At 38.7% G+C, this 25545-nt stretch overlaps 1 protein-coding gene across 19 annotated transcripts in view; it reads left to right on the top strand.

Annotated features, from left to right (window-relative positions):
* The window catches only part of SCMH1 (Scm polycomb group protein homolog 1), a 207393-nt gene that overhangs the window by 121575 nt on the left and 60273 nt on the right, over positions 1-25545 (top strand). For 15 of the 19 annotated variants that reach the window (XR_004032568.1, XM_030823588.1, XM_030823582.1 and 12 more), the window contains one exon: positions 768-1011. The exons of the other annotated variants lie outside the window; for them this stretch is intronic. Coding sequence is in view for 14 of the 15 variants with exons in the window: in XM_030823588.1 (XP_030679448.1) it covers positions 768-1011 (244 nt within the window). In the remaining variant the exon portion in view is untranslated. The remainder of the gene's footprint in view (positions 1-767; positions 1012-25545) is intronic. 19 annotated transcript variants of the gene reach the window in all.

Raw genomic sequence — 25545 nt, 5'->3', positions numbered from 1 at the left:
CACCCAGGAACTCTCCACACTTCCGGTGAAAGTATACAATGTTACAACCACTTTGGAGGACAAATTAAAAATATTTAATAAAGCAGAAGATGTATATATCTACCCTATAACCCAGGAATTCTACACCTAGATGTATAACCTAAAGAAACCTTCCCACATGTGTACAAAAAGTGCAAGAATGGGGTTAAAACTCTTTTAAAATAGTAAACAATTGGAAAGATCTTTAAGTGTCCAAAGGAGAATGAATAAATTTCGATATATACATACAATGAAATACTGTTACAAGTTAAAATGAATCAGAGCTAAATTTATCAACATAGGCAGATTGCAAAAGCATACTGCTAAACAAAAAAGCAAATTGTACAATGATATATACAGCATAATACCATTTATATAAAATTTAAAAGCAGGCAAATGGGTATGTATGTATATAGTAAAATATAAAACATGCATGGGTAGCTGTTACCTTCGTGGTAGGTAGAGGGGGAATGGAATATGGGAAGGGCACAAAGGGAGATTCAACTTTATCTGCAACCTTTTATTTCCTTTTTTAAAAATCTGAAGCAAAGTTGTCAAAATGTTAGGATTAATAAAGTAATACTTTAAATATTTAAATATTTAATTTAAAATTATTTAAAAGAAAAGCTATATATCCATTATAAATCTTATATAGCAGTCACTTTTTAATCATCCAAATTAGATAGTAGTCTATTGGCATAATGGCCTCTCTTCGTGTCTAGGTGTGTATGTTTCTGTTTCTCATCTAGGAGCCACCATCGCCTTCCCACAACTTCTTCAAAATGGGAATGAAGCTAGAAGCTGTGGACAGGAAGAACCCTCATTTCATTTGCCCAGCCACTATTGGGGAGGTTCGGGGCTCAGAGGTGCTTGTCACTTTTGATGGGTGGCGAGGGGCCTTTGACTACTGGTGCCGCTTCGACTCCCGAGACATCTTCCCTGTGGGCTGGTGTTCCTTGACTGGAGACAACCTGCAGCCTCCTGGCACCAAAGGTAAAGGCCCATCTATGTGCTCTTGAAATCAGGACCCAGATGATAAGGGAGACTACCCAGGTCTGTCATGATCATGTCTTCACCAGTATACTTCACTAGTATGCAGGGGAGGAGCAAGGGCCAGCAGCTTAGGTAAAAACCCAGGTCTACCAGGGAGCAATTAGAAACAGTAAGTATTAAGTGTCAAATGAAGCCGCATATGGCATTTAGGATAAAGTAATAATCCTTTGCTCTACATAGCCTGGTTTATTCTCAGGCAACTAGCTTTTCATCTCTCTTACTTTTGTCCCTAACCCATTACAAAGTTTGAGTACTAGTATTCCCAAGGCACACACCTTCCTCTGACCTTAGGGGCTTTGGATAAAAGCTGGAGTAACACTGTATTTTAAAAATAGTTGAGAAGCACCATAGCAGGATGGAAAAAGAACAAGCTTTGAAGTAAGATAGACATGGGTTTGAGGTGCATCTCTGCCTTTTATCAGCTGTGTAGCTTTGGGCAGTTAATTCACCTCCTTAAACTACAAATTCCACATCATGAAGTAGAAAACCTACTTCATGAAGTTATTGTGAGGAATAAATGAGATTACATGGGTAAAATGCTTACATGAAAAGTTGATGACTAGCAAGTGCTAAACAGATTTTTATTGTATTACTGCTGCTATTATAGTTATATTCTATATTATAACTATATCATATTATACTATATGATTATTACAATATGCTATATTATCATTATAATACTATTATTATAAAACTAACCACTACCAATGAGAGAGTACATATAAAGTACTAGAATAGTGTCACAGACTAAATGAACAATAAAACGATACAGATGATGACAGTGGAGAAGATCCAGAGTAGATTTTGAGGTAGCTGCTTTCAGTAAAGATAATCTCGTCCTCTTAAGTCTAAAAAGTACTGGTGAATCTGAGGGAATGAAAAGTCACCCTCCTTATTGTCTGAGGATCTTTTTCTAAACCTCTGTTGAATTCATTCATTCAATTAGCCAAATATTTATTGAGCACCTAATTGTAAGCCAAGCTGAGAGTACACAAGTGACAAAAATGAACAACACTGCTGTGCTCATGACACCTCCATTCTAGTTGGGTGAAACAGTTGGTAAACATTTAAATCAAGAAATAAGATAATTTCATATAGATAATTTTTATAGACAGAAATAAAATAATTTCTCCTAAGGAAATAAAGTATGATGGGATAGTGACAGTGAAGGTATAATTGTAAAGGGGTTTTTTTGTTTAATAGCCCTATTGAAATATAACTGACATAAGATAAATGGCATGTATTTAAAGTGTACAATTTGAAAAGTTTTGACATATATATACATCCATGAAACCGTTACCACAATGAAAATAATGAACATATTTATCATTCACAAAAGTTCTTTGTAGAGGGGAAACTTGTTTAGGTAGAATTTCTTTTCAAGAAATTTGTCTGAAAAGTTGATACTTGAATTGAGACCTGAATGATGAGAAGGAGTCATCCAAGGAAAGAGACATCCAGGCAGGCAGAAGGAACAACTAATATAATGATGCTGAGACATGAGTGAGTTTGCTGTGTTCCAAGGGCAGAAAGCAGACTGCTCTGACTAGAATGCATTGCCTGAGCAAGAAAGTGGTACAAGGGGCCAGGTGCAGTGGCTCACATCTGTAATCCCAGCACTTTGGGAGGCCAAGGCAGGCGGATCACCTGAGCTCAGGAGTTTGAGACCATCCTGGCCAACATGGTGAAGCCCCATCTCTAATAAAAATACAAAAATTTGCAGGGCGTGGTGGTATGCACCTGTAATCTCAGCTACTCAGGAGGCTGAGGCAGGAGAATCTCTTGAAGCCGAGAGGCAGAGGTTGCAGTGAGCCAAGATCGCACCAATACACTGCAGCGTGGGCGACAGAGTGAGACTCTGTCTCAAACAAAAACAAACAGTACAAGTTGATGTTGGAGAAGTGGGCAGGTGCCAAATCATGTAGGACCTTGTAAACCAGAGTAGGAATACTGGATTTTATTCTAAACATATTAGGGAACCATTAGAAGGTACTAAGCCAGGGAAGTGACAAGATTTGATTTACTTTAAAAAAATCACTTGGACTTGTATCCAGAATATAAAAGAACACTTATAACATAACAATAAAAAAGACAACCCAATTTAAAAATAAGCAAAGTATTTGGATAGATACTTCTCCAGATAACATACACAAATAGCCAATAAGCACTTAAGATGCTCAATATCATTCATCATTAGGGAAATGCAAATCAAAGCCACAGTGAAATACCACTTCACACCCATGGATAGAGCTATAAGCAAAAGATGGATAGTAACAAATGTTGCTGAGGATGTGGAAAAACTGGAACCCTCGAACATTGCTAGTGAGATTGGAAAATGCTGCAACCATTTTAGAAAACAGTTTGGATGTTACTCAAAATGTTAAAGAGTTACCATGTGACCCAGTAATTCCACTCATAGGTATATACCCAAGAGAAGAGAAAACATGTTCACACAAAAACACATAATGAGCATTCATGGCAGCATTATTTATAGTAGCCAAAAAGATAAAACAACCCTAATGTTCATCATCTGATAAATGGATAAATAAAATGTGGTATAGCTAGAGGACAAAATAGTAACTGGTAATAAAAAAGGAATAAAGTACTAAAACATGCTACAATATAGATGTATCTTAATAACATTATGCTAAATGAAAAAGCCAGTCACAAAAGATAATCACTGATGATTACATTCTTATGAAATGTCCCAAATTAGCAAATACACATAGACAGAAGTAGATTCGTGGTTGCCAGTGACTAGGGGAGGGAAAATGGGAAATGACTGCTATTGGGGTTTCTTTTGAGGATAATGAAAATGTTTTAAAATTAGGGAGGATGTTTGCACAACTCTGAATATCTTAGAAAACACTAAAATGTAGGGTGAATTTGTGGTATATAACTTAGGTCAATAAAGCTATTATCTAAAAAAAAATACTTGAGCTGGTCTGTGGAGAATGAGTTGTACAGTGGTAATTGTGGACAAGGAAGAAATGAGGTTGCTTGGATTAGGATAGTCGCACTGAGGTGGAGAGATCCTCGGGCAGAATGAAAGGGAAACACACTTCTTGGCTCAGGAAAGTGCCACTCCTCTCTGTGATGCAAGAAACAAGTACCCTGGGGTCAGTATGGTAAATTCATTGTGAGGAAGCACTGTGAGGTAATAGTTCTGTGGAAGCAGCAAGAAGAGAGGTACCTTGGAACTGATAGCAAAGTCATTTTTGTTACTTGAGGCTAAAACAGGATAAGCCTTGGTGCTCTGGGCTTTATTCAGTTAATAGGTTGCTTTTCTCATTTTCATGCCTAGGGGATTCACTGTTCTTTTGACTGATAAATCTAGAGCAGTTAGGCAGTTCTCCAGAGCCAACAGAGCTGACGGTCTTTGGGTCCAGGTTGCTGGATATGCATTCCTTTCTGGCTGCAAACCTTGCTGATAAGAAATATGACTCACTCTGTGGCTGATGTTTCCAGAGAAGTTTGCTGACTGTTTTCCTCTCTTCTGTGTGTCTCTGGAGTCCTTAGATTTTCAACAGAAGATGGTCAGAGGACCAGGCTCAGAAGGTAGAGAGAGACCTTCCAGGTGACATTTCCAGACCAGGTGCTTCAGTCATCATTCCAGCAGTTAGGTTGTTCCCTCTAACAACTGTCTCCTCCCACACTTTACACCCTCAGTAAGTCCTACAAAAGTGCTTTCTATAACAGCAGAAGTTTGGCCAGCAGTCTCCGTGTCCTGGCTAAGGAGCAAGTGATGCAATGTGGAAAAAATGTGGTTACTCAATTCATTTCACAAAACAAGTTGTTCTCTGTATGTAAGCCTGTTCTCTTTCTAATCATACTATTTCCTCCTTCTTTCCTACCTTCTGGTCATTAGTATGCAAATGTTAAAAATTCAGAGTAAGATAATGTTTCTTGCTCATGGCAAATAGGAAAAACCAATATTTATTTAATGTTCCTTTACACACAGATTTTCATTTTATCTTCTGGAAACTCTGAACAAGGTATAATTATTTTCAGATACATTTTATTTATAAGAAAACTGAAGCTCAGATAATTAAATGACTTGGCTCTGTTGATATCTGAGTCTAGAGAGTGAGACCATGGAGATCTTTTAGTAGAGCCACCTGTCAGGACCAATATCACTGAGGCATATTGTTTTCACACTTGTCTCCCTGATACTCTTCCCATTTGGCCCTTCTTCAAAGCTTCATTTGAGACCGTGGATTTTGGCTTCCAAATCCTGATAAAAAATAGGAAAGAAGCAGTATGGTGTAATATCAGAGCACTGAACTGGGTTCTAGTCCCAACCAGGCCGCAAACTTGGTTATGTCATTGAGCAAGTCATTCTTACATGTGAGAGGCTGAACTACATGATCCCTAATCGGCACTTTTACCTCTGTAATACTATATAGTTTAATGATCTTGGGAATAGGTAGCAGGTGACTCCTGTGCCTGTGTCTCCTACATGATTTTAGATTCATCAGCTCACCTACCACCTATCTGCCTTTTTGAAGTAATTCCTGTGTGCCAGCTGTCTGCTGCCTCTCTTTTTCTCCTTTTCTAAGCCAAGTAGTATCCCTTTTAGTTGCTAAACTCCTGTGGCCAAGCCAACTCTGATGGGTAGTAACTACCAAGCATCCAACTAATCCAGAGTACTTGGTTATAAAAGGCAGAAGCTTTTTACTTTTAGCATATTTTTTGTGACTTAAAATAAAACTGAAACAGATACATGCTTTACTTTTTAAATGTAAAAAGCAAAATGAAGAATTCAGTACATATGGCATGACTATGATGCTAGTCATACCTTTAGCCATCATGATAATCCACTTGACTTCCCCTTGCTCTGATTTCAGGCTGGGAAAGCCAGTTTCAGATTATACCTTAGCTTCCTATGTAGATTGAGAGCAGTGAGAGAACATGAGACCCAAGCTACTTTATATTTTTATTATAAATTAATATATTGCTATTCTGGATTAGTACATTCGTCTCTTGTGACTTCATATGTTGTTAAACTGGATCTGTCTGCTCTCTACATGCTAATCCAAATATGGAAATCTAGCAGAGGTGCTGCACTTTAGCATACCTGTTAGAGTACATGGTCAACCAGGCCTCCTTTACCCTCTCAGTCTACCCTTTCTACCTGCGACAGGTTTCCTTATACAAAGCAAAAATTTCAAAATCGGTCTCAACATTGTGGCTCATGTACAGGATTCTTACCCTGGTCTGGAGGGTAATAATTTGATGCTTAAAAACAAAACTTCCAGAATATCTTTTCCTTTTTTTATTTGGAAAGTGCTTTCCATACTTAAAGAATGTTGTCTTTTTGTTGTAAAATCACATAGGAAATTATGCCACAATCACTTTGGGATTCTAGGGCAGAAAGAGTTAATTAAATTGTAATCCTAGGCTAGGCGCGGTGGCTCACACCTGTTATCCCAGCACTTTGGGAGGCCGAGGCGGCAGATCACGAGGTCAAGAGATCGAGACCATCCTGGCCAACATGGTGAAACCCCGTCTCTACTGAAAATACAAAAATTAGCTGGGTGTGGTGGTGCGCACCTGTAGTCCCAGCTACTCGGGAGGCTGAGGCAGGAGAACTGCTTAAACCCAGGAGGCAGAGGTTGCAGTGAGCCAAGATCATGCCACTGCACTCCAGCCTGGTGACAGAGCGAGATTCTGTCTCAAGAAAGAAAAAAAAAGTTGTAATCCTAGACTACAGAGAGAAAAACTAGGATAGAGGCAAGAATAATACAACTTAAGGCTAACTTGTAGGTCTCAACATGAGGTCACCTGATAGACTGATCTTCCTCATCCATCCATTTATTCAAATTCTAACTATCAAGTCATGATTAAGTACTAGTCATTGACTCAGTTGATGGGGATTCTGCCGTTAGTGTTTACAGTTTTGTGAACATATAGACCAATAAAGTACGACTTTGGAGGAATAAAGTACAGAGGGACCCCAACCTAGATTGAGAGGATTGGAGATTGGAGATCTCTATAACCTCCCTTGAGCCTAGCATGTCTAACGTGGGCTGCTCTATAGCTATTGGATAAATGGATGAATAAAGGACAAGACTTCCAAATGAAGTGATATCTAAGCTGAAACCTTAAGAATGGGAAGGTAGAGAAAAAATTCTCTCTAGCAGTGGAAACAGATTAGTGTAGGGCCAGAAGTTTAAAAAAAAAAAAAAAAGTATGGTCAAGGAATTAAAAAATAGTTAAGGCCAGGTGTGGTGGCTCACGCCTATAATCCCAGCACGTTGGGAGGCAGAGGCGGGTGGATCACAAGGTGAAGAGTTAGAGACCAGCCTGGCTAATATGGTGAAACCCCCTCTCTACTAAAAATACAAAAATTAGCCAGGTGTGGTGGCTGATGCCTGTAGTCCCAGCTACTCGGGAGGCTGAGGCAGGAGAATCGCTTGAACCTGGGAGGCAGAGGTTGCAGTGAGCTGAGATTACGCCACTGCACTCCAGCCTGGGCGACAGAGTGAGACTCCATCTCAAAAAGAGAAAAAAGAAAATGGCTAGATTGTAGGGTGTAAGTAGAGGAGCAGAAAGAGATAAGGCACAGCAGAGGAAGGCACAGAATGCTTCCCTCATAGACCATCTTAAGGATCTGGATTTTTACCTTATGAGCATTGAGAACTATATTAGGCCATTCTGGCATTGCCATAAAGAAATACCTAAGACTGGGTAATTTATAAAGAAAAGAGGTTTAATTGGCTTAGAGTTCTGCAGGCTGTATAAACATGGTGCTGCACAGCTTGACTTCTCGGGAGGCCTCAGGGAGCTTTTACTCATGGTAGAAGGCAAAGCTGGAGCAGGCACATGGTAGTGTGGGGAGGGGGGTGTCACACTTTTACAACAACCAGAACTCACTCACTATCTCAAGGACAGAACCACACCCTGAGGAATCCACCCCCATGACCCAAACACCTCCCACGAGGCCCCACCTCCAACGCTGGGGCTTACAGTTTGACATGAGATTTGGGCAGGGACAAAATATCCAAACTAAATCAAGAACTATTGGCTGGGCGTGGTGGCTCACGCTTGTAATCCCAGCACTTTGGGAGGCCGAGGCGGGCAGATCACCTGAGGTCAGGAGTTCAAGACCAGCCTGGCCAAGATGACAAAACCCTGTCTCTACTAAAAATACAAAAATTAGCTGGGCATGGTAGCATGCGCCTGTAATCCCAGCTACTAGGGAGGCTGAGGCAGGAGAATCACTTGAACCCAGGAGGTGGAGGTTGCAGTGAGCCAAGATCACGCCACTGCACTCCAGCCTGGGTGACAGAGCAAGACTCTGTCTCAAAAAAAAAAGAACTATCGAATGGGCTTTTAAGTAGTAGAGTTACAGCTCAGATTTGTGTTTTAGAAGGACCATTTTGGCAACAATGAAAGAATGGATTCAGATGCTGGAGTTAGGGATGCCAGTTAACAAGCTGTTATAATATTCCAGGTGAGAGAGAAAAGTGAAGCAGTGACATTGTGGTGAGGATAAGATGGGGTGGGGGGCATATTCTTTGAATAAAGAAGACAAAATGCAAGTTCTTAAAGTGTATCACCTATTGTGACTACTTTATTTATTTAACAAACAAGTCCTGTACCATGTAAAATAATGCCAAGTTTTCAGTATAAGTATTTATGAGGAGCTAAAATTCTTCTTTCTGTCATGTCTAGGAAGTTGGGATTCTTTTCTACCTGGAGTCCATGTTAAATGGGATGAATTTATTAACTGCCCCTTTATGTCTCCACCACTTGGAACATGCCATTTATTTAGTAATATCTGTTAACTGAAATAGGTTATACTATATTTTCTGATTCCATTTCTATTTATCCTCATCTAAAGCCGTTATTCAGATATTCACTTAATTACAAAAAATAAGAATACTACTCACATCTATGTCAATTTTGACAGATTATTAAAAGCTATTTAAGGCCAGGCATAGTGGCTCATGCCTGTAATCCCAGCACTTTGGGAGGCTGAGACACGTGGATCACCTGAGGACCGGAGTTCAAGACCAGCTTGGCCTACATGGTGAAACCCTGTCTCTACAAAAATACAAAAAAAAAAAAAAAAAAATTAGCTGAGCATGATGGTGGGCGCCTGTAATCCCAGCTACTTCGGAGACTGAAGCGGGAGAATCATTTGAACCCAGGAGGCAGAGGTTATAGTGAGCTGAGATTGTGCCACTGCACTCCAGCCTGGGCAACAAGAGTGAAACTCCATCTCAAAAAAAAAAAAAAAAAAAAAGGCTATTTAAACTAATGTTACGGTTTTTAAATTTTGGAAACCTGATGGCCAAAAGTAAGAGTGGCACAGGGCACTAAGATTTGTTTCCAGAGCCCATATTCACTCACCTCTCAGTTACTAAACACATGTACACCTCTATACCTGGACCACCCCCTGCCCTTCCACCCAACTTTTTTTTTCTAATAAGCCACAACGACCAGGAGCGTGTGGTCTCTACAGGTTTAGCAGCTAATATACCCCTCTTGTCTTCTGAGAAGATGTGTTCACTAGCCACTAGTTCAGTAGTTCACTGTCAGAAAAGATATGAGCATGTTGGTTAATAAGTGAAGCAAATTCTTTTTTGTTTGTTTTTATTGATATGTAATAATTGTACATTTTGATGGGGTACCTGTGATATTTTGATACATGCATACAATGCTTAATGATCAAATCAGGGTCATTGGGATATCTGTCACCACAAACATTTATCATTTATTTGTGTTGAAAGATTCCAAATCAAAGCTAACTTTTTGGTGCCTTTAATGAGAATAGCCACTCAGCTACTATTTTCCCTTTAACCCTCTCAGATATATTGTGTCCAGACCTTGCCCCTATTTATATACCATTTCCTCCTTCCATAAACACACGTACACATATAGTCTCTGTCCTTATTTCAGCTTTGGTTGGCCTTGTGATCTCATCACATCTGGTAAATCTGTCCTTTATTCACCTATCTATCTACAGTTGTAGGCTCATGTTAGCAGTGCTAGGTTCACTGGAGGTTATAGACGAGTGTCTGCCTCCCCAGTTTATTGAATGATTGAAATGAGAAAATTGGTGGCAAATGCATAGCACCATGTAGCACGTAGTAGATGCCCACTGTGTGTTAGTTGCATCTGAATCAAGATTCCCAGGCCTCCCAAGAAAAGGGAACTGCACACAGAGCCAGGAAAGTGCTCTATTTTGGTCAGGAAAAATAAATATGAGATGAGGCTTGTGCAGTGAACCAGTACTCTCATAACTGATTTTTTCTTGATTATATGTTTGTGGTACACAAATAGAAATAGGAAAATGGGGAAGTGAGATGGGTGGCAGTAGATTATGAAGCAGATAATCTGGGTTCTCCCACTGATTGTAATTAGGTCTGCCCAAGGGACCAGAAAAAAAAAAAACTCCCATTCCATACCTCTCTTCCAGAATCCTTAAGCTGCCCCTTGACTCTGCCCATTCGCTTTCTCTCTTGCCGTCACAAACTCCAGATGCCTGAGAATGGTAGCAGTTTTCGACATGTATAATGAAACAATTGGCATCTCTCAAGCTGTTTGAAATAGTGAGATGTGATTTATGCAGTTCATAAATTTGACCATATTTACCGTTTTCTTGGGAATACATAAAACCCATATAGGGTTTTTTTGGCAAGCTTTTATTGTAACACCTACTGTGCCAGCATCAATACATATCAATTTACAAAATCCCCAATTTTAAATAAGTGTTGGTGATTTTCAGGAAAGTCTTACTGAAAACTAGTGATAAATTGTGTTACTAAATTTCTTCCCTTGGGCTGGGCGCAGTGGCTCATGCCTATAATCCCAGCACTTTGGGAGGCCAAGGCAGATGGATCACTGGAAGTCAGGAGTTTGAGACCAGCCTGGCCAACATGGTGAAACTCCATCTCTACTAAAAATAAAAAATAAAAAAAAATTAGCCAGGAGTGGTGGCTCATGCCTGTAATCATAGCAACTCAAGAGACTGAGATAGGAGAATCGCTTGAACCTGGGAGGTGGAAGTTTCAGTGAGCCGAGATCATGCCACTGCACTCCAACCTGGGCGACAGAGTGAGACTCTGTCTTAAAAAAAAAAAATAAAAAATAAAAAATTCTTCCCTTGATTCCCTAGATTATTTTTGAGGAACTATTACAGTTATAAATGAGAATTTCTGAATCTCAATAATGACTTACTAGAAAAAAAAAAACATAAACATTCATATATGTTAAGAAGATGAGAAAAACCTGGCAAACTCAAACCAAGCAAAGAAAAAAAGAGGAGGTTCTGAGGGTGATATGGCAAGAAGGCAGGATTGTGGTTATAAGCTGTTAAAATTTATTGTCTTGTGCTAAGGAAAGCTGGAATGTTTTTGACTGTGTGGCTGACTAGCAGGTGCTTTCTCACCATGTGCTTTCATGCCACCTTTCTGAGTGGCCTAAGCTTGACTAGCCATTAGCAGACCATCTTCTAAGAAAATATAGCCCTCCACTTGCTGAAACTGCTCCTGAATCATCTTACCTACTGCCCTAGAAAACTAAGGTCAGTTGCACCTTTTAGTTTCAGTAATATGAGGCTTTTGAAGTTTGTGGTCCTATCATGCATGATTTTAGTTATCTGTTTTCCCCCACTCTCTGCAGATTAATCAGCCTGAAGTCCCCAGGAAAATGTGACATGTCTTTGTAGTTGCAGAGGTCCTCTACTCATGTTGTAGGAATGAGTCAGGAGAGAAAAAAGGAGCTGGATATGGAGTACCCAAAGTGTTAACTGAGCTGGATCGGAGCAGGAGGCAACCCATGCTGTTTAAGTGAACTGGAATTTAGAAGACTGGAGTTTCAGCCTTGGCATCAGCCCAGCTGGCAGCACATAGCTGAACCCAGCCAAGTTGAGCAAAGCTAATAAAGAACATATCCTCTAAATTACTATACCAAGGCCAATGATACACTGCTGTGAATGAAAAATAAGATTCCAGTCCAGGAAACTGATAAACTAAATGGATTTTCCCCAGCTTTTTTTTTCTTTTCCATTGTTCATGCTCTTCTGTGCCATGTAGACACACACACACACACGCGTGTGTGCACACGATAGCCTATTTTATATTTTATTAATTTATTCCCAATTCCCTATGCTCTGCTGTTGCTATAGGGAAGAGAAATCTGATGATAAATTCTTTTGGGCAGCTGAGACTCCTAAGGATTATTTAAAGAAACCTAGAAGGCAGCAGAGGCCTAGTGTCCTTCATTATTATAACTAGGCATGTTTTAGTTCTTCATCTTCTCTCCTTTATTCAGGTATATACTCTTGTTTTATTCATTGGTTTCAGAGTAACATAGTGGAAAGAATATAGACTTTGGAGACCAAAAGGTCTAGTTTCAACTCCTAGCTTTAGCTATGTGGCCTTTGGCAAGTCTTTTAACTTCCGTCAGTTCAGTGTCTTCATTTTTAAAATATCCAAGTATGATAGTTGACTCAGGAAAAAGCATTTGTGTAATTGTTTGAGTTGTAAGCTCAACTAGCTACTTTTTTCATGGAATATTATCTTTGCTTGAAAAAAACAGCGGAGTTGGATATTTAGCAGACATTTTCTCCAAAATGAAATGATCTGATCACTTCAAGGAAGACAACCTATAAGCATTTTCTGTCGATTACAAATTTAAGATTTCAAATGAAAATTAAAAATTTTGAAAAAATATGTATCCACCAGCATGAGCTTTACATCTTATCAATAAATACAGACTTCAGAGTTAACTCTTTACCATTTCTCTCCCATCTAAAAGTTACATTGGTTAAGAATCAGTTATTTGCCCTACTATTAAATGTGAGATGTGAGGAAAGTAAAAAGTCATAGAGTCTTAGAGTGTTGGGGCTAGAGGAAATCAAATTCAACCTCCCACCTAATTTAAGACTCATCTTGAAACCATCCCTATAAATGCTTATTTGCTCTTACTTAAATGCTCCCACAGACAGAGATTATAACCTCCCAAAGGAGCACTTTTAATTTGTGATAGCTCGAATGTCTAAACATACTGTTTTTTACTTTAAGCTGAAATATGCTTTCCCCAGTATCTATCCATTGGCTCTAATTTGGTTTTTGTTTCATCCAAAACCTTTTCACATATGCTTGTTTCACTAGGTCTTTTTTTCCCCGCTATTTTTGAGATTGTATAGTTTCTAAGCCCCTCATCATCTTGAGCTCTCTTCTCTTTTTTTTTCTCCCCCCTCCCCAACCCCAGGTTCAGCTTTGACTTTAGAGTTTTCTTTTCTTGATCCATTTAAGTTTAAAATGCTGTGCCTAGAATAAACTCTAAACTGCAGGGACAGCCTCATTAGTGTGAAATGGAGAGGCATTCTCATTTCCCTTTAAAAAGGACTATACTGGCTGGGTGCAGTGGGTCACGCTTGTAATCCCAGCACTTTGGGAGGCTAAGGCAGGCGGATCATGGGGTGAGGAGTTCCAGACCAGCCTGACCAATATGGTGAAACCCTGTCTCTACTAAAAATACAAAAATGAGCCGGGCGTGGTGGCAGGTGCCTGTAGTCCCAGCTACTTGGGAGGCTGAAGCAGAAGAATCACTTGAACCCAGGAGGCAGAGGTTGCAGTGAACTGAGATCATGTCACTGCACTCCAGCCTGGGCAACAGGCTCAAGAAAAAAAAAAAAAAAAAAAAGACTATACTATGACCTCACATGTTAAAGATAAGGGATTGTGTTTTTATATTTTTATATTCTGTAATGGTCATGGTAGATGCTTTATGTTACTCCTTGTCTAGTCTCAGTGCAAGTTGAACCAAACTTCAAGACATAATGGCCATGTTAGATGAGGGGATTTTCTGGTAGTTAATTTTTTTTGCTGCCTAGGGGGTAGAAATGGTAATTCATAAGACTTGGAAAGTACGTTTTTTTTTTTTTTGTTAGAGATGAGACTCACTATGTTGCCCAGACTAAGTGGAAAGTGCTTTTACAATTCTCTTTTATCACAATACCCGGGTTATGATAAACTTAGTATTTTCCTTAGTAAAAGTTTTCATCAGATACTTCCTCTTCTTTATCTTGTGATAACTTTTCTTCACTCAAATCAATAGGGAAATACAGTATTTGCTATATAAAAACATAGAAGCCTACCTTAGAGCTGAATTCACTCATTTATATATAATCAATAATCAGAGTATACCTATAGACACAGTCTTATTTTGAGCTTTCCATGGAAAAGAGTGTAGGTCACCAGCCTAGACCATAAAAATATGTTTAAACTTTTGTTTTTCTCCTGTTTAGTACTAGATTAAACTAATCACCTTTTCTAATGTTGTTTAGAGCGTGTTTACTGAGCATCATCTTAAGAAGAAAGGAAGTTAACATTTAGCAAGCCCATACAAGGTCCTAAAGAAACTTTGATACATTATCTGAGTAAACTTCACAAACTTCCAGTGGGATTTATAGTATTTGCCCTTATTTTACATAAGGAAACGGGCTCAGAAAGGTTGAGGGGAAGAATAAGAAACTAAGATTTATGGAGTCCCTAGGTCATGTCAGACACAGTACTCATATCCACATTCTCAAACTTTATCTCAGCTAAACTTCATAATAACCCATAACTTAAAGAGGTTATTTGCAAGGACTTGAACCTAATTCCATGGGTTTCTGACTTCAAAGTCTGTTCTTTCTCTCATACCACACTTCACTTCTCTATGCCTCAAAGGAGGTTTAGAGATAACCGTTAGGTAGATAAGGCTGAGATAATTGTGAATATGGAGTGAATTAATGAATGTTAAAGTACTTTGAGAATTATGAAGTGCAAGTCTCATATGATAGGTTTCCATCTGATTTTGGAGATGCATAGTGAGACCTACAGGAAACTCCAGGGCCCTTTTTTAAACCAGCGGCTGGTAGTTTGGATGCGTTTGAAATGTGTGTTGGGAGTAGAATGGGAAGGATTAGGAGTGGAAGAGAGATCCTTCAAAGCACTAATGTAATATAAGATAGAAAGAACTGTTGCTGATTTGATTTTTTTCTGCATCCTGTTTAGATGTGCTGTATTTTTATGGTGAAAAGATATACATTTAGAATTAGCCAGCTGGACTCAGTTTAGATAATCGCAGTTTTGTTGGCAACATCCAGAGCATCATAATCAGGAGCCAGCCAAACATCTGCCTTCGTCTCTCCCTCAGGCCTGATCAGGGTGTTGACCACATCAGTGTCATAGAGCTTCTTTACAACCTGATTGATCTGGTACTTGTTGACTTTGACATCCACAAGTGTGTTGTCTTCTATCTTCTTCGTGGCTGACCCAGTGGCCAGGAGGGACTTAATAATGGCATAGTGGTCACGCTTATTTCTTTCTCCTGTGGGTGCCCTTCCAAGGATATTTGGGCTGCCTCCAGAGCTGTAGTGTCTTGGGCTGCCAGGTTGGTGACATGTGCATTTGTGGGCTGGGAGAGGTGGGGGATGGGGGGAGGAGGGGGGAGGGAGGGAGTGCCTGTGGTCACTTCAGTACTGCCTTCTTGGCCCTCAAAGGCTTGGCTTTGGCTTTGGGAGGGACAGGAGTTTCCTTCTTTGTCTTCAGTGCCATCTTGTGAAAAAAGAGCTACATCTGTATATTTTTTCAGAACCATAAAATTCTCACAGAATTTTCAAGTTGAAAGGATCTTTTTAGCAATTTGCTGTCACTTCACTTAACCTCCCTTAGCAAATTATTTAACTTCCATTAGTCTTTGTTTCTTCATCTATAAGTTGAGGCAGTAACAGTACCTACTCACAGGGTTGTTGTAAGGAGTTAAGAATTTACATATTAGAACACCTGGCACATACTAAGCATTCAAAAAATGTGAGTTGTTTTCTATTTTAATGCTGTTACTTTGTAAATAAGGAAATTGAAGCCTCGTAAAAGGTCACTTTCTCAAGTTTTACTTGAATTAGCTACCAGATGATATATGTTGTTTGTATGATAATAAATAAGGTGAGTCTTTCATGAGTAAGTATTTAAAAGTTTCAGTTTATGTGTATTACAGAAGCAGGTGCTTGTGAAATAGTTGTCAAAATAGAATGAAATATTTAAGAGTTACCCAGAAATATATAATATATAAAGCGCAAAATAATACTATAGAGACTGAATAGGTGAAAAAGAGGGAAGACTGGGTAGAACTTATTGGGATTTGTGTCATTTGCTGAAGGATGTTTAGAGTTGATAACCAGTTCGAGAGGCAATTAATTCCAGGGGGCTAACATGCAAGGCACCAGCTAAGAAAAAGAATCGTTCCAAAAACTTAAGCACAGGGACTATGTCAAGAAACTGAAATCAGACAAGGTGAAAGAATAGCACGGCTTATTCTGAATTTACACAGAAAATATTACAAAGAGACCATTGAAGAATTTTAATCAAAGGAGTGACATGATCACATTTGTGTTTTAGACAGATCTTTATGACCTGTTAGATAAGGAATAGAGGTAATGATGGGTTAGAATAAGTCAGAGGGAGAGAGACTGGTTAGTTCACCATTTCAGTGATTAAGACAAGGGATTTGAAGATGTATATTAAAGTTGAGGCAATGGTATTAGAGTGAAAGAAATGAATTTGATTAGCTGGCTGTGGTGGCACATGCCTGTAGTCCCAACTACTTGGGAGACTGAGGCAGGAGGATTGCTTGAGCCCAGAAGTTTGAGGCTACAGTGAACTATGATCCTGCCACTGCACTCCAGCCTGGGCGACAGAGTGATACCCTGTTTCTAAAAAAGAAAAGAAATGAATTTGAGACATTCAGGAGACAGTTTCTCTGGAAAAGACATATTCTTTTTTGAGCCACATTCCTTTAAGCTTTCAGTGCTAGAGGATCCTAAAACTACAAGCAGACTAAGATCAAATGCTAGGGAAACCATGGACTTGATGCCAAACTAAGCAAAAAGAATAAATGCTGAGTTGGAGGTAGACCATGTCATTAGCAGAATATGCCAGATCTAAACATGAACAACTAGAAAGCTAAGTCTGAAATCAGTCAGCAGAGTTGCAAATTAAGAAGACTAGTTGTCCAGATGAGTTTCCAGTAAAAGATACAATTTCTCCTAACCTTAAAGGCCAATACTCTGAGCCAGTATCTGACAAACTAACTTGATTTCTAGATATAGATTTTACTTCAAGAACACTAAACTAATTACCCATTTATTGTTTTAGGTAAAGTATTTTTGCCCTTTTGTATACTTAGACATATTGCACATTGCCAAAACTGAAGCAGAACTGAAGGGCCCTAGAGTGATTAAAAACTAGCATGTTCTTTGAACTAGTTTGAAAGACGAAATTGCTGCTAATGTGTGTAATCCCTTTAGCAGCTGGTCCCAGCTAATAGCCCAGTTACTGCCTGTGAAGTGGTAAGCATTAGGATTGTTTCATACTAATTATCAGCATGAGAAGAATGAGAAAAAAGGTAGGGAAAGGAGAAAGATACTGGCCTGTCTGCACTTTGTATAGTCTCATGTTGGTCCACTTTCGCCACAGAACAGGATTCCCATTGACTGTATCCTCTACAGGAGCAGAGTTTCAGGGTTCCAGAACAATTAGGGTCAAGAGTATCATTTTGCCGTAGTTGCCTGATGACTGTTTTCTTTCTTTTCCTCTCCAATCTACCCTGCTCTTCACCTCCCACATAGCAACATAGTAGCAGAAAGTTCACTACAGTCAGATGAGAACAAGGCTAAGGTTTATTGAGCGTTCACTATGTAGCCAGTGCCGGATTGATCCCTTCAATTGTTATTTCATGTAATCTTGACAATAATCTGTAGGTAAGTACTATTATCTATTTTACAAATGAAGAAACTACAATGCAGAGAAATGAAGTAACTTCCTCAAAATCACACACCATGTTCAAATGTCCAGCTCCACCTTTGCTATTTATTTCCTGGGAGATCTTAAGCAAGTATTTTTCCTCTATAATGTTTAGTTTCTCCATCTATTTTTTAAAAAGGTTAAACTAGATGACATAAAGTTGCTTCCAACTGTCAGTATTCTAAGACTATGTTGGGTAAATCATTCCGTTAATAATTGTAATAAGTCATAAAAGTTCAGTGTCTGTTCCTATTATTGCTAGTATTATTGAATCTAGTGTTAACCTGAGCTTCCTACTTTCCTAACCTCTTTTGCCCTTGTTAACATTTTGTATATTCTATTCTGGTTTTTATTTTTTACAGTTTCTTAAAATGCAGTTTAATCACGCTGTATATTTTAGTGTATGCTATCTCATATTCTGTTTTTCACTAAATATTATATCATCTACCTTGTTCTATGTTGTTATACAGTCTTTATAACCATCATTTTAAGTTATTATGTAAGAGTTGATTGAATGGATATGCAATTGTTTGCTTAATTATTCCCCTAGTTTAATGGTCCAAATTTTCTTTTTTAATAATGATATGATAAACATACTTAAGCATTTTTCTCAATGCCAAGGAACATATCCTTAGTTTCCCAGAAATACAAGACGGTGTCAAAGAAAGAATATTTTTAAGAATCTTGGCTGCACAGAGCCAAATCTGCTCATTTAAAAAATATATATTTGCATGTTCAACCAAGAATCATCTGCTTAAAATCGACCAGAATATAGCATCAGAATGGCACGTTTTCCTGCTTCCAGCATATTTTTATATAGAAAACATAGATCCCAGGAGCTAGGAGGTCAGCACTGTCATATACCAGTTACAGCATTCATAACTACAACAGAACTTATTACAAACCAGAGGAAATAGATCTAATTTTTTTCCCAATTTTCTACTGCCCAATACATGTGCTGTCACTTGGGAATAGGTTTTACTCAGAATTGTGACTGTGGGACTACAAATATTCCCTGGGAAAAAGACTGCACATAGCATATCCAAGGCCCAAAGCTTTGGGGACTACATGGATTATAGGTTAGCCTCTGTTTTGAGAATTTGTAATCTGCTAGGGAAATAAAACATAAACCACTGAAAAAGCAGTCAAAGCAAAGCAGAATTCTAGAATCAAATGCTAGAGTATGGGTTACATTTATTCACTCAACTAACATTTATTGAGCACCCACCATGTGTAAAGCATAATTGTAACATGTGGACATAACAACATAGTCCTTAAGAAGTTGTATTATAGTTGAGAGAGACATAAACAGGTAAACTGGTAGCAATAATTTATCTGGAGAAAAAATAAAGACAGGTAAAGGAGAAGAGGGGAATAGAGAGTGCCAGGGGTTTGGGGTGGTGAGTTGGAGGTATTGTTTTATATAGGATGATGAGGGAAAGCTTCACTGAAAGGTATCATTTGAGCAGAGATATGGCTGTCTAGGAAAAAGAATTTTTTTTTTTTTTTTTGAGGCAGAGTCTCACTCTGCTCCCCAGGCTGGAGTGCAATGGTGCAATCTCAGCTCACTGCAACCTCCGCCTCCTGGGTTCTAGCAATTCTCTTGCCTCAGCCACCTGAGTAGCTGGGATTACAGGCACCTGCCACCATGTCTGGCTAATTTTTGTATTTTTAGTAGAGACGGGGTTTCATCATGTTGGCCAGGCTAGTCAAAACTTCTGACCTCGGGTGATCTACCAGTCTCAGCCTCCCAAAGTGCTGGGATTACAGGTGTGAGCCACGATGCCTGGCTCTTTTTTTTCTTTTTAAAAACATTCTTTTATCTACCACTAAGAGGGAGAAAGAAATTCTTTCCTAGTAAAGAGAGTTGCAAGTTTAAGTGCACCAAAGCAATAGTTTGCCTAGTTTAACAATTCTCAAACTGTGCTCCTTGGATCCTTGGGATCCCCAAGACCCTTTCACAGCATCTTCAAGGTCAAGACCATTTTCGTAATGTTAACTCTACTTGCCTTCTTTACTGGGTTAATATTTGCATTGAATGGTATAAAAGCAATGGTAAGTAAAACTGCTGCACCTTGACACAAATCAAGGCACCAATTATAGTAATAGTAATGATATACTTCATTGCCACATGTTGCAGGGGGACCAAAACAAAACCAAAAAGCGACTTGGGCATAAGCCAAGTCCACTTAACAGTGTCCTTGATGAAGCAGTAAAATTTATTAAGCTTATTAAATCCCAGCCTTTGAATACATATCTTAACATTCTTTGCGATGAAAGGAGAAGTATGACTAGCGCAATTCTGGTGCATACTGATGTACTGTGGTTGCCTGAAGAAAAAACGCTTGTATAATTGAGCTGTCAGCTGAACTAGCTACTTTTTTATGAAACTCCATTTTTACTTGAAAGAATGACTAACAAGACAAACTCGTTATTCAGATTTGGGTGTTTGGCAGACATTTTCTCAAAAATGAATTAAGTGAGCCTGTCACTTTAGAGAAAACAACTAATAGCATTTGTTGGCAATGATAAAATTCAAGCTTTCAAAGGAAAATTAGAATTTTGGAAACCTTGTGCCTGCCACCATAATCTTGACAGCTTCCCCGTACTTAAAGACTTTTCTGATGAGATTGTGGTGATACCAACTAATGTGTATTTTTGATACTAATAAAATATGCTGATATTTGGAAAATCTGTATAACTCAGTGAAACAGTGTTTTACAAATGACCAATGCATGATGTTACAAAATCAGGCATGGATTAAAAATTCATTCAAAGTACAAGATAGACTAAAAGATTTTAATATTAACAGAATATGAAAAGTTTATTAGTATTATTTCAACTTTCACATTTCAATTAACTTTTTTTTATTATTATACTTCAAGTTCTAGCGTACATGTGCACAACGTGCAGGTTTGTTACATATGCATACATGTGCCATGTTGGTGTGCTGCACCCATTAACTGGCCATTTACATTAGGTATATCTCCTAATGCTATCCCTCCCCTCTCTACCCACCCCACAACAGGCCCCAGTGTGTGATGTTCCTCACCCTGTGTCCAAGTGACCTCATTGTTTAATTCCCACCTATGAGTGAGAACATGCGGTGTTTGGTTTTCTGTCCTTGCGATAGTTTGCTGAGAATGATGGTTTCCAGCTTCATCCATGTCCCTACAAAGGACATGAACTCATCCTTTTTTATGGCTGCATAGTATTCCATGGTGTATATGTGCCACATTTTCTTAATCCAGTCTATTATTGATGGACATTTGGGTTGGTTCCAAGTCTTTGCTATTGTGAATAGTGCTGCAAAAACATACATGTGCATGTGTCTTTATAGCAGCGTGATTTATAATCCTTTGGGTATATGCCCAGTAATGGGATGGCTGGGTCAAATGGTATTTCTAGTTCTAGATCCTTGAGGAATCGCCACACTGTCTTCCACAATGGTTGAACTAGTTTACAGTCCCACCAATAGTGTAAAAGTGTTCCTATTTCTCCACATCCTCTCCAGCACCTGTTGTTTCCTGACTTTTTAATGATCGCCATTCTAACTGGTGTGAGATGGTATCTCATTGTGGTTTTGATTTGCATTTCTCTGACGGCCAGTGATGATGAGCACTTTTTCATGTGTCTGTTGGCTGCATAAATGTCTTCTTTTGAGAAGTGTCTGTTCATATCCTTTGCCCACTTTTTGATGGGGTTGTTTGATTTTTTCTTGTAAATTTGCTTAAGTTCTTCGTAGATTCTGGATATTAGCCCTTTGTCAGATGGGTAGATTGCAAAAATTTTCTCCCATTCTGTAGGTTGCCTATTCACTCTGCTGATAGTTCTTTTGCTGTGCAGAAGCTCTTTAGTTTAATTAGATCCCATTTGTTCATTCTGGCTTTTGTTGCCATTGCTTTTGGTGTTTTAGTCATGAAGTCCTTGCCCATGCCTATGTCCTGAATGGTATTGCCTAGGTTTTCTTCTAGGGTTTTTATGGTTTTAGGTCTAACATTTAAGTCTTTAATCCATCTTGAATTAATTTTTGTATAAGGTGTAAGGAAGGGATCCAGTTTTGGTTTTCTACATATGGCTAGCCAGTTTTCCCAGCACCATTTATTAAATAGGGAATCCTTTCCCTATTGTTTTTGTCAGGTTTGTCAAAGATCAGATGGTTGTAGATGTGTGGTATTATTTCCGAGGGCTCTATTGTGTTCCATTGGTCTGTATCTCTGTTTTGGTACCACTACCATGCTGTTTTGGTACCACTACCATGCTGTTTTGGTTACTGTAGCCTTGTAGTATAGTTTGAAGTCAGGTAGCTTGAGGCCTCCAGCTTTATTCTTTTGGTTTAGGATTGTCTTGGCAATGCGGGCTCTTTTTTGGTTCCATATGAACTTTAAAGTAGTTTTTTCCAATTCTGCGAAGAAAGTCATTGGTAGCTTGATGGGGATAGCATTGAATCTGTAAAGTACCTTGGGTAGTGTGGCCATTTTCACAATATTGATTCTTCCTATCCATGAGCATGGAATGTTCTTCCATTTGTTTGTGTCCTCTTTTATTTCATTGAGCAGTGGTTAGTAGTTCTCCTTAAAGAGGTCCTTCACATCCCTTGTAAGTTGGATTCCTAGGTATTTCATTCTCTTTGAAGCAATTGTGATTGGGGGTTCACTCATGCTTTGGCTCTCTGTTTGTTATTGGTGTATAGGAATGCTTGTGATTTTTGCACATTGATTTTGTATCCTGAGACTTTGCTGAAGTTGCTTATCAGCTTAAGGAGATTTTGGGCTGAGACGATGGAGTTTTCCAAATATACAATCATGTCATCTGCAAACAGGGACAATTTGACTTCCTCTTTTCCTAATTGAATACCTTTTATTTCTTTCTCTTGCCTGATTGCCCTGGCCAGAACTTCCAACACTATATTGAATAGGAGTGGTGAGAGAGGGCATCCCTGTCTTGTGCCAGTTTTCAAAGGGAATGCTTCCAGTTTTTGCCCATTCAGTATGATATTGGCTGTGGGTTTGTCATAGATAGTATGATTTTTTATTTTATCTTATTATTTTATCTTATTATTTTTATCTTATTTTATCTTATTGTCTTATTATTTTGAGATACGTCCCATCAATACCTAATTTATTGAGAGTTTTTAGCATGAAGTGTTGTTGAATTTTGTCAAAGGCCTTTTCTGCATCTATTGAGATAATCATGTGGTTTTTGTCTTTGGTTCTGTTTATATGCTGGATTACATTTATTGATTTGCGTATGTTGAACCAGCCTTGCATCCCAGGGATGAAGCCCACTTGATCATGGTGGATAAGCTTTTTGATGTGCTGCTGGATTCGGTTTGCCAGTATTTTATTGAGGATTTTTGCATCAATGTTCATCAAGGATATTGGTCTGAAATTCTCTTTTTTGGTTGTGTCTCTGCCAAGCTTTGGTATCAGGATGATGCCGGCCTCATAAAATGTGTTAGGGAGGACTCCCTCTTTTTCTGTTGATTGGAATAGTTTCAGAAGGAATGGTACCAGTTCCTCCTTGTACATCTGGTAGAATTCGGCTGTGAATCCATCAGGTCCTGGACTCTTTCTGGTTGGTAAGCTATTAATTGTTGCCACAATTTCAGAGCCTGTTATTGGTCTATTCAGAGATTCAACTTCTTCCTGGTTTAGTCTTGGGAGGGTGTATTTGTCGAGGAATTTATCCATTTCTTCTAGATTTTCTAGTTTATTTGCGTAGAGGTGTTTGTAGTATTCTCTGATGGTAGATTGTATTTCTGTGGGATCAGTGGTGATATCCCCTTTATCATTTTTTATTGTGTCTATTTGATTCTTCTCTCTTTTCTTCTTTATTAGTCTTGCTAGTGGTCTATCAATTCTGTTGATCTTTTCAAAAAACCAGCTCCTGGATTGATTAATTTTTTGAAGGGTTTTTTGTGTCTCTATTTCCTTCAGTTCTGCTCTGATTTTAGTTATTTCTTGCCGTCTGCTAGCTTTTGAATGTGTTTGCTCTTGCTTTTCTAGTTCTTTTAATTGTGATGTTAGGGTGTCAATTTTGGATCTTTCCTGCTTTCTCTTGTGGGCATTTAGTGCTATAAATTTCCCTCTACACACTGCTTTGAATGTGTCCCAGTGATTCTGGTATGTTGTGTCTTTGTTCTCATTGGTTTCAAAGAACATCTTTATTTCTGCCTTCATTTCGTTATGTTCAGGAGCAGGTTGTTCAGTTTCCATGTAGTTGAGCGGTTTTAAGTGAGTTTCTTAATCCTGAGTTCTAGATTGATTGCACTGTGGTCTGAGAGACAGTTTGTTATAATTTCTGTTGTTTTACATTTGCTGAGGAGAGCTTTACTTCCAACTATGTGGTCAATTTTGGAATAGGTGTGGTGTGGTGCTGAAAAAAATGTATATTCTGTTGATTTGGGGTGGAGAGTTTTGTAGATGTCTATTAGGTCCGCTTGGTGCAAGCTGAGTTCAATTCCTGGGTATTCTTGTTAACTTTCTATCTCGGGTCAAATTCACACACAACAATATTAACTTTAAATGTAAATGGGCTAAATGCTCCAATTAAAAGACACAGACTGGCAAATTGGATAAGGAGTCAAGACCCATCAGTGTGCTGTATTCAGGAAACCCATCTCACATGCAGAGACACACATAGACTCAAAATAAAGGGATGGAGGAAGATCTACCAAGCAAATGGAAAACAAAAAAAGGCAGGGGTTGCAATCCTAGTCTCTGATAAAATAGACTTTAAACCAACAAAGATCAAAAGAGACAAGGAAGGCCATTACATAATGGTAAAGGGATCAATTCAACAAGAAGAGCTAACTATCCTAAATATATATGCACCCAATACAGGAGCACCCAGATTCATAAAGCAAGTCCTAAGTGACCTACAAAGAGACTTAGACTCCCACACAATAATAATGGGAGATTTTAACACCCCACTGTCAACATTAGACAGATCAACGAGAATGTCTAATAGATTTTCAAGTGGGAAATTGTATTAAAAACAAGAAGCTTAAGGGAAATTTCTAAGCTGGTAATATAAACTTGGAAGTTTTAATTATAGGTAGAATTTAAGGCCATGAGGCTAGAGGAGATCCTAGGGTTGTGTTCTGAAAATGTGGTCCCCAGACCAGCAGCATCAGCACTGCCCAGAAAAGCAAATTCCCAGACCTACTAAAGCAGAAACTCAGAGGCTGGGGCTCAGCAATCTGAGTTTTAACAAGCCATGCAGACTAAAGTTTAAGAACCACTTACCTAAGGACTAGAGTGTAGACAGAGAAGAGAATCTGTTCATGACACTCCTGGGACATGCCCATCATTTACAGGTTGGTAAATATTTTACATCTCCCCTTTTTCTACAGTATGAATCTTAGTTTTCACCAACATCAATCCTATAATACACATAAAATAGTTTCAGAATTCTATATGCATACCACTATGGAAAAACTCTTAGAAGAGTTCAAGATTTGTTTACGTTTTTTCCTCCTTAGATGGTTAAAGTACTTAAAGTACTCTGTTCAGAAATTACTTGAATTACTTTTTTTCCTTCAGTGTAATTATGTTATTCATTTAAAACACAGTTGTGAATTAGCCAGGCATGGGGACACACATCTGTAGTCCCAGCTAGCTACTCAGGAAACTAAGCTGGGAGGATCACTTGAGCCCAGGAGTCCGAG

Source organism: Nomascus leucogenys, chromosome 12 (assembly GCF_006542625.1).
Source record: "Nomascus leucogenys isolate Asia chromosome 12, Asia_NLE_v1, whole genome shotgun sequence".
Classification (NCBI taxonomy): domain Eukaryota; kingdom Metazoa; phylum Chordata; class Mammalia; order Primates; family Hylobatidae; genus Nomascus; species Nomascus leucogenys.
The sequence above is the reverse complement of the archived record's forward strand: the minus strand, read 5'-3'. Positions and strand labels throughout refer to the sequence as shown.